Source organism: Macadamia integrifolia, unplaced genomic scaffold, assembly GCF_013358625.1.
Source record: "Macadamia integrifolia cultivar HAES 741 unplaced genomic scaffold, SCU_Mint_v3 scaffold2154, whole genome shotgun sequence".
Classification (NCBI taxonomy): Eukaryota; Viridiplantae; Streptophyta; class Magnoliopsida; order Proteales; family Proteaceae; genus Macadamia; species Macadamia integrifolia.
In genome coordinates, this window is record NW_024868544.1 from 63,441 (window position 1) to 73,516 (window position 10,076).

A 10,076-nucleotide genomic window follows, 5' to 3' on the forward strand; every position below is an offset into this window, starting at 1 on the left:
CTATAAATTGTATAGTATTAGACACGAGAGTGACATGGGAAAGTTTGATGCTACCTTAGAAAGATACATATACACATGTGAACTACCTTTTCCCATTTTTTTTGGTGAAAGATGAATTCATAGAAATGAGGAATGTGGCATAGCCGGGACTTCCAGATTACATGATTCTTGGAGCCAAGGAGTGGCAGTGGGTCAAACTGTCGAACACGTAAACGACAGGACCCTCCTACTAGAGAGTCAGTAATTCTGTTAGTCTCTCTATATATATGTGAAACATTACATTTCAAAAAGTAGGTAATAAGGTGATGTATATATTGGATAATGGGAGCAACTTCTATAGGAGCTAATTTGGTGGTTTCTTTAATGAGAATAGCAAGCTCCATGTTATCGGTCTCTACCTGAACCTTGTCATAACATTCTCCAATGCAGTGAAGGAGAGCATTACTAACCGACATAGTTTCCCCAATAAGAAAGGTCCCAAATTGTGCAGGTTCGGAGACCGCTAACCAACATATGCCCTGGTAATCACGAACCAAGAAGCCAAGACCACCTTTTTGAGAGTTTGGATGCTTTGAAGCATCACAATTAACTTTAAATGTGCCTAAAGTGGGAGGACTCCAACGAGTAGCTTGAATATTGTAGGCAGTGGTCTAGGTATTTGATGAATTGAATGGGCTTTTTGCCTTGGTAGCTTGAATAAATTCTGTATAGACATTTTGAGCTGCAGATGCAACTTCAATAGGGTTTCATTTCCGCCAATTGAAAATCAAATCGTTGCGGGCGATCCAAATGAACCAACTACCTTTTCCCATATATGAGGATCAAGGTGGTCATTCCCCCCCCCCCCATTACACCGTCTCTAGGTGTAGGGCCATGTTGCCTTTATGCTTCATTTTCCCTTAAAACTTTCTTTTTTTCTGATAATTTTCCCTTAAACTATTACTCCATCTATACACTAGCTTGGCAAATAAATGAAGTTGGTAAGAGTTGCTTCATTAAATTCTAAATGATTAAAACATATTAATTATTTCTTTATATGATTAAAAAAGTTTTCCCAAAATGACAAAAATATTTCACATTTTCTTAAAATTTTCTCACAAGTTTTTTTCATAATAATTAAATATTTTAAAATTATCTAAAATGATAAAAAAAAATTCCTTAATTTTATTTTTAAAAATAACTTAAATTAATCAACAAAGAACAAAACATAGGTAGAGAGAGGTTAAGGTTTGTATGGGTAATTTGTATCAACTTTGAAAAAAATAAAAGAACAGTACTTGATTATGATAGTGCAGATCAATGAGGAGACGCATAAAGAAATACAATAGGAGAGGTGAGTGGTTATTTCCGTCACTTGCAACATATGGAATAGGATCAGGCAGCGTTGCTTCTTTACCAGCATTGAGAGGAAGCGTCAATTGGGGCGGGATTGCCCTAGGATGGGTATCGGCCTCTACCAGTTCCAATACAGTTGGGTGATCCGATACCTATCTCGGCAACTATGCGTATCGGATAAAAATCCTTTACGAAAAGGTAATCTGGCGGAGAGTGACGGAGAGCCCATGCGTGTTGGACACCTATCTAGCGATAGATCGACGGTCTAAAATATTTAAAATAAAATTTTCCCCTCTTTCGACCCACCATGAGACGGGTCCAATATCTTGACCCAAATATCCGGATGGGTGAGGCTAGCCAATTCCACCGCCTCGTCTAGTTGTGTTGAATCTGAAAAGCGAAAGGAAGAGTTTCATAGGAGAGAGGAGTTGAGTTGGTTAATAGAAGACAATCACCCGAAGAGCTTCGAACTAGAGAGGGGGAAGAGGAGTTTGATCGAAAAGGGTCAAGATTTGGAAAAATGGTAAGAAAAATATATTTTAGGGTTTTTACCCATCCATCCGGATCTGTGGATCAAGATGTTGAACCCACCTTAAGATGGATCAAATCGAAAAAAATAAAAAAAAGAAAAATTACTTGATTACCCAATTTTGGGTTTCACTTCACAAAATTACCCAACTTGTGTTTCAGTTAACAATAATCTCCAAAATCAAGTTGGGGTTTACAAAACTATAAAAAACAGTGATTCTGCTTCAGCTATTTTTGTTTTTTAACTATTTTACCCTCGACTCTTGCACCCAATCTTCTTTGATGTCCGATCACCTTTCCCGATTGAACAATCTTAGAAGCGAGATATAAGAAAACTTCCCGAATCTGCAATGAATGCAAATTCATCCTCTTGCAATTGCACCCAATCTGCAATGAATGGAAATCAGAATCTGCAAAGGCCAATACCGATTTCGTTTAATTGAAAGATGGTTCTAACAGACACAAATGTGCCTTGCCATGATTGATTAAGAGCCGATGAACACGCCAATGCACCACTGATACCATGAAAGAATTACGCAATCCGACACAAACCTGTAACAATAATGTATTTTCTCTATTCGAGCCGCCGCCAAGCCGACCTTTCATTTGTTTGAAGAAACCTCTGGGATTCACCATTCATTACAAATAGAAAAACCCCAATTTTTACTTTATTTTATTTTATTTATTTATTTATTTTTATTATTATTATTTGCATCATAAAAGTTACAGAAAATCAAACATAGGCGGAATCAAGTACTAGAGTAAATTTAAGAACCATGAGAGGCACCCAGAGAGAGTAACTAATGTGTTAAGGTTTCACAGGATTCCCCATTGCAGATTATTTTGCTCTTTTAGCATCTTTTTACATTTTTTTAGGGGGTGTAGAGAGTTCTTAAACCATAGTAATCTTCAAACGATGACTTACTAGAAGAATGATGCATTTGCGCCTCCGTGAATGGAAACCTAGCCTCTTCAAAACCCTAATTCAAACTTTGAAGGGGAAAACAATGAAAAAGCTTATAATGGGTTTAAACGTTTTCACTCAAAAGCATATCCCATCAAATGGAAAAAGATATCAACACAGAATTAAGATGATGCATTTTAGATTAGTGATTTAAAGCGTATAGAAACAACTGAACTATGTCGAAATACAAAAAATACAGTAGGAAGCATGTAAACCCCATCGGAGAAGGTAGAGTGTAAAAATTTAGGGGTAAAATGGTAAAAAAAAAAAAACATAATTGAGGAAGAATCACTGTTATGAATATTTTTGTAAACTTAAACTTGATTTTGAATATTGTTATTAAATGAAACATAAGTTTAATAATTTAGTAAAGTGAAATCCAAAAGTGAATAATCAGGTAATTTTCCCTAGAAAAACGATTCGAGTATCCCAGGCCGTCGATCTTTTTTAACAGGTGTCCAATGCACATAGCCCCTCCGCCACTCTCTGCCAAATTACCTTTCCGTAGAGGATTGTAATCCATGCGTGTCACTCTCTCGAGTAATAGAGTGGATAAGCTCATAAAGATCCCCGATATCTTTCAGAATTTACGTGGCATCACTAAAACCGTTAAAAATATTTACCAAAAACTAAAACCATTAAAATATCAAAAGAAAGAAAATATACCCTTAACTCCCTAGTGATTGGATGGGTGGAGCATGAGAAGAGGATCTCCCCAGGCCCTACAGGTACATTGATAGTCATGAGAATGGGGCCCACCGCCGACTCTTTCCGTTACCAGGACTTTACCACACGAAACCAAAAGACACGTCACGACAGTACGACACAGATCACACTGTGAAACTCCGCCACTGCGACTGCAAAATGGTAACTACAAAGGAATTCATACAAATTGGGGAATCTCTTCCCCACGACACCGATTCGGATTGGGCAAATCAAAGCATCCAAAAAGTTTTTCTTTAATAAATTTTGAAAAAGTTTTAGATCGTTCATCTTGGCACCATTATCATCTCTGCAAATTGGATTTAACTTTGAAAAGCAACTGTTTCTGAATTTGGTTTGAAGAACTTGTTGGGAGGGGAAAGAAAGAGATCTTCCTCTTCCCTGATTTATCGAGAAGATCCGATAGATTGCATTTCCGTTGAAGTTTTGATTGGGTAGATCGGATCTTGGTTTGTAAATTGATGGAGTTGGGCCATGGCGGCCATTATTGCATTAAGAGACGGTATTTCGACTGTGAATGGCCTCAACAGCTGCTTGTATTCACCAGCCAAGGAGAAGGCCTCCACCAGGGGAGTATTCAGCAGTCGCTCTCCGCTTCTGCTACGGCGGATCCGTCAGTTACTTGGGGTTGGCAAGGTTAAGCTGCTTTTTGCCTTGGGTGTTTTCTTCGCCATTCTTTTCATTGGTTCCAAGATCGGTTCGTTAATGGGATGGAACCCTCATTATCCTTCTTCGGTTTCTTCTCCTTCTAGGTAAGCCGTCTTGCGACCTTTCTGGTTTCTCTGATTTTGTTAAGTATTTATTGCTTCTTTCTTGGATTGTTGGATTAGTGTCTCAATTCGCTCCCATTGTAAGATCCATATTTTTTTCGAAGAAATATTCTATTTTTAATATTTGATCTGGTTCTATTTTTAATATTTTATCTTGTTCTATTTTTAATATTTGATCTGGTGTAAATTTAGAATATCATTACTTGAATTTCAGATCATTTTATCTTTGGAAAGAAAAAGTTTACAAATGTTAATGGGAGGGTTGATTTCTTGATTTCTTGATTTCTTGATTTCTTGATTTCTTGAACTGGATTACAATTATGAGGCCTTAGTTTGTGTGATAGGATAAAATTGATTAATATGTCTATAACAGGTGCGTGTAAAATTGATCAGACTCTTGGGAGTGCTGTGACCCTGAAACTCGGTGGTCACTCTATGCTGCCTGTTTTGGAAGATCGATATGGTCTCAGACGGACTATTAGCCTGAGGGTCTGGCAATAGTACGTCGCCTGTCGCATTTCTAATTTCTTAGTTTCCTCCCGGCTTTTTTTTCGCTTCATACAGTTGATGAAAGTGGATTTTTTATTCTACGGATGAAATATTTATTTTTTATTTTCTTGCTGATTGTTCTTAAGAAAGATCTTGCTATCACTTGAACTTGAACTTGTTGGGCTGTAGAAAGAAGGCCTTGATCTTCTTTTCTTTTTTTTCCCCCAAATTCACTGAGTGAGTTTGTTTGATACACAGCTTGGAATTACTATCTTTGTGTTTGGGAGGATCCACCGAGCTCCTCTTAAAGTAGCAGACTTGCCCACCAATTACAATTTTTATGCCAAGAGGTCTAAAGAGATGTGAGTTGATCAAAGCATCTAAATCATCCCCTCTACCCACAATAGGAAAAGATAAAATGATCTAAGAGGATGGGATAATCACTAACAGAAGTGTTTTGATGGAGATACAATGAACCAGTCCTCTGGATTTAAAGGTTAAGTGTAGAGAAGTGAGGAGATACAATGAACCAGTCCTCTGGATTTAAAAATCAAGTCTAGAGATTGAGCTGATCAAAAGCATCTAAATCATCCCCTCTATCCCCGAAAGGAAAAGATAAAAGGATCTAAGAGGATGGGATGATCCCTAACAGAAGTGTTTTGATGGAGATATGAATGAAACAGTTATCTGGATCTAAAAATCAAGTGTAGATTTCCTTGGGTGCAACCTTATGATTGATAATTTGAATAGTTCACTTCAATATTCCTTTTCCTCTTATATCAGGCTAGGTCCGAAAGTAAGTGACTAACTTTATTTTCCTTGGAGCCATACCCTCTGAGCAAGTCTGGAACTGGATAGATTGAAATTGCCATTTGTTGTTGTACAGTTTTTAGATTTTTACTACACCTTCTTCCTCCATAACAAGATTGCTTGTAATAGAACCTTTTTTGGCAAAACCTGAAACATTAGTATTAGGATCCATATGTGACAAAAAGTCCATCTATTTTTTTTTTCGTAAAGTACAAAAAATCCATCCATTCAAGTAATCTAAAAATATACTGGTGGGGAGAAAACTTCTACAGATAGTTAAATATCTCATATTTCCTTCTTAACAACTTCAGAGTAATGCAACAACGTATCAAGTTGTAAATCTGTTTTTGGTGGCCATGTAGATTTGTTGCATACAATTTGGGGTGGCAACTAGCAACAGGTAGGGTAGGGTCGGGTAATGGCCTTACTCTAAACCTCTAAGTGATTCAGGGGCTCATTACCCTTAACATATAAGAGTAGTGTAAGATTCTTAAGGACAGACTTGTTCCATCTCTAAACTGCCGTGAGATTACCAAAATGTCTGTACCAAACTAAAACACTGAAATACCTGATATTACTGAAAATGACCTAAATGTAAAACAGAACTTAAAATGCTATTTAGCATATCTTCATCCTGGATCATATTTCCATCATTGATCCTCTGACTATTTCACTCAACCTCTCATGTATAATTCTCCCTCATAGTCTTCTTTATTGTTCCAAACTGAATTTGAATGATTTATTTTCTACTTCAAGCTTCAATCCATCTTTGTCCCATAATACTTGTGGTCACATTTGCACTCGGAGGATCGTCATGTCAAAGAGGAATATATTCACATACATGTATTTTTTTTATGGAATAGGGGATCAAAAAAGATCATAAAGTAGAGTGAGTGTGTGTGTGGTGGAATCTATTGTGTTTATTTCTAGGTCATGTTAAATTAAAGAACATATTCGCTTGGATGAGTTTCTGTTTAGCCACCACTGGTGTAAATTTAGCAATTTTATTGTCCTTGCTAGGGTCAATTTATTGTGTTTATTTCTAGGGCATGTTCTAATGAACATATTGGCTTGCATGAGTTTGTGTGTGTACAGAAACTTAGCAATTTTCTTGTCCTTGCTAAATTGCTACTACTGAGTATAACAGGAGGCACAGTCATCTACCATGAATAGCTTCTTGTCCAGTAATTTTTCTATACAGTGTCCAAAGCATTCAAAGGCCTCAATTTCTTCGTACCATCACCATCTCCTTTTTTTTTTTTCTCCTCTCTGGAGGATACAAACACCCAGCAGCCTGAAAGCCTTGGGCCTGCTGTGCTGCTTCTCCAACTTGCTGGAGGAATCTCTGACCCAGCAGAGGTTAAAAGCAGTCACAGGAAATGTTATCCAGAGGGGGACCTTGACAACAAACCAGGGTGAAGGATTTCAGAGTTACCTCTGACTTGGTGGAGGCTAGAAACGCCCAGCAGAGGTCATTGGTCATCTCCGGGAACTTTAGGGAGAACAGTCATCATAGCACTACCGCTTTCTCAGGCAGTTCCCATACTCTGGAAACCTTCCTGTTCTGCTACCTCACATAAAATTAAGAGCTACCTAAACCCCCATCACCCATCTCACCCTTTTGCGTTTTCATCTTAGATTATATCATTATGAGCAAGTTACGAATACAATGAATTTTCTCCCCAACCCCTCCTCTTGGGAAGTGTGTCTTGTTCACTCTTTGTTTCTCAAACTTGGGCTAGGGAAAATCTCATCTTATCTTCAGCTCTTGTTTCATTGACACTTCTGTGTTCATGTAAACCTGTCCGATCTTTGATTCATTGCAGACAAACTTTGATAACACAATTTCATCTGGTTGACTGTGATCTCTAGAATGCATATATCTCTATGTTCTTGTTAATGCTCTTCTTGTATATTATTTTATTTTTGTTGAAGAAGATATTTTTAATAGATTATTCTTCTTGTTTAAAATCCTTTGAGTTCCTGGTATATTGCAGAGGTGGTTACACAGTGCTGATTAACACATGGAAGCGCAATTCCCTTCTTAAGCAAGCCGTTGGTCATTATGCATCCTGTAGTGGAGCTGATGCTATACGTGTGGTTTGGAGTGAGAGTGATCCACCATCAGAGAGCCTGAAAGCCTATCTTAAGCATATTGTTCAGTCGAAGTCACAAACTGCTCATAAACCAAACTTCAAATTTGACCTGAATGAGGAGGACAATCTAAATAATAGATTTAAGCCAATTGAGGACCTCAGGACAGATGCGATTTTTTCTGTGGATGATGATGTTATCGTTCCCTGCACTACTCTGGATTTCGCATTTACTGTATGGCAAAGTGCCCCATCCACAATGGTGGGATTTGTTCCCCGCATGCATTGGCTAGATGTGGAGGTGTGTTACTTTCTTTGTGATATAATCTTAGCTTAGTGAAATTTTCTTTTGGAAATGTTGCTTGTTAATAGAATTTCTGGTAATAGACTCATGGTTCATTACTTATGCACCATATGAAAAGGACTGCTTAACATTTCATAAGATAGAAATGGTAGTTTAAATGCTTGGACACCTGGTGTGGGATGCTCATCAATGCAGCAAATTAGGCAAACCTCTGTAAATAACCATTCTTCTTGGTAGTGAGATGAGATTGAACATTTGTGCAGATTTTTTTTTATCGATACCTACACTATAGAAGAGGTGGGGGGGAGGTAACAGCCCTCCTGGTGAGCGTGGACTTAGCGCACCACAGCTTCACCAACTGTGCTAGACAGTTGTCATTAGTCATTTGTGCAGGTTAATAGAATTTATTGAAGAAAATATCCCTTTTCTTTTATCCCCAGATTCTGCTGGAACCATGAAATCATATATATATATATATATATATCTTTCTGTTATGTTCTTTTTGTGAGTACATTGTCTTTTAACAGAATTTTAATCTGATGTAGAAGGATGGGGTTGCTTATTATAAATATGGAGGTTGGTGGTCAGTTTGGTGGATGGGTACTTACAGTATGGTCCTGTCAAAAGCGGCATTCTTTCACAGAAAGTACTTGGATTTCTACACATACACAATGCCTTCATCAATACATGATTATGTGACTAGGGAAAGGTCAGTTACTCATTTGGGTTTGCTCCTTCGGGTAGAAATTTGCTTTCTATATATGTCAGCATATATGTGAATATATATCAATGTCTGATCTTTACTTGTTTTCTTGCAGAAACTGTGAAGACATTGCAATGTCTCTTCTTGTTGCAAATGCCACGGGTGCCCCTCCGATCTGGGTTAAAGGTACAGCCACTATTGCTGCTGATCTCTCTCTTGCTTGCTTGCATGGGCTACTTAAGCTTTTCGATAATTGGTTTATTTTGTTTTTAAATATTTTATACAGCTTTACCATTCCCAGTTACATAAACGCTCATTTCTTTGGTAGTTTGCTTAATCAGTTTAACATGCACTCACAGGGAAGATATATGAGATTGGATCATCAGGCATCAGTAGTCTGAATGGGCACACTAGTAGAAGGAATAAATGCCTCAACGACTTCATTTCCCTTTATGGAACCATGCCTCTAGTATCAACCAATTTAAAAGCAGTGGATGCAAGACATGAGTGGTTCTGGTAGTAATTGAGGTGGTCGATTCATTTATCACCAATCAGGCTATCACTTGTAACCTGATTTGGGTATGAGGCAGTACACAGCAGGACTAGGCTATAGAGATGGTGTAGTTTACACTATGAACCCAACAATCCATTTTGGTATTTATTGTTGATTATTCTTTTACCATCTGAAATTGGATTTGCTTCAGTTTTTTTTTTTTTAATACATGACAAGTAAGCATACTTAGGCATAGTTGAACGAGGAAAAGAACCAAGTGGCAATTGAATCATGGACAAAGAAATTTAAAATTGAAATAATTTTCTAGAATGTTCTGTTGTATTTCACTGAAATAATTTTTCCTATTTAGAACAAGAAAATTACCTTATGCTATTGGACAGTTTCTGAAAAATTACTTTCCACTGGAACAAAAGGGTCTTACCTAGTGAAGAATTTCTATTGTCTAACCTCTCCAGTTCATGCTTGGGGTACTCCGGTAGGCTATTTATATTTTGAGTCTGCAACTTAAGTCCTTCAATCCACGGTTAAACCTACATCTAACAGCACCCAGATAAAAAAAACGAAGGGTTAATGGTAACAATAACAGTCTTAATTTCTGGATGTGGGATGGCCTTTCCTTGCAAGTTTCTCAAATTTCAGTCTCTGATGGATATGGCAATGAAAGAAATGAGGCGCCCATAGGAACTTTCAGGACCATTATGATAATAGATCATACAGATTTGCAACATTATTTGGGCATTGGAAAGATAGGTGGCTTAATTTTAACATTGTTTGAGGGCTGATGGGGGAGAGAGAGAGAGGCTTGCAATAGGAGTAGAAAATAAATCTGTCTAATTTCTCATC

General features: G+C 37.5%; 1 protein-coding gene across 2 annotated transcripts; it reads left to right on the forward strand.

The window, feature by feature from the left end:
* Nucleotides 1-3,669: 3,669 nt before the first annotated feature.
* Nucleotides 3,670-9,408, forward strand: LOC122065915 (glycosylinositol phosphorylceramide mannosyl transferase 1-like). Of its 2 annotated transcripts, none has more exons than XM_042629736.1 (5): nt 3,670-4,302; nt 7,617-8,013; nt 8,565-8,725; nt 8,835-8,905; nt 9,079-9,408. In XM_042629736.1, the coding sequence occupies exons 1-5, from the start codon at nt 4,025-4,027 to the stop codon at nt 9,237-9,239; spliced, it is 1,068 nt and encodes a 355-aa protein (XP_042485670.1). In that variant the 5' UTR covers nt 3,670-4,024; the 3' UTR covers nt 9,240-9,408. The 2 variants fall into 2 exon arrangements, with proteins under 2 accessions (XP_042485670.1, XP_042485668.1); XM_042629734.1 differs by having other exon boundaries at nt 3,676-4,302; nt 8,562-8,725.
* Nucleotides 9,409-10,076: the final 668 nt, after the last annotated feature.

Excerpts from the sequence above, each read along its gene's own strand:
- LOC122065915 (XM_042629734.1), top strand. The coding sequence starts at position 4,025 with ATGGCGGCCATTATTGCATTAAGAGACGGTATTTCGACTGTGAATGGC. Across the intron at positions 8,726-8,834 it reads GATTATGTGACTAGGGAAAG|AAACTGTGAAGACATTGCAA; the intron begins GTCAGTTACTCA and ends GTTTTCTTGCAG. Across the intron at positions 8,906-9,078 it reads CCCTCCGATCTGGGTTAAAG|GGAAGATATATGAGATTGGA; the intron begins GTACAGCCACTA and ends ATGCACTCACAG.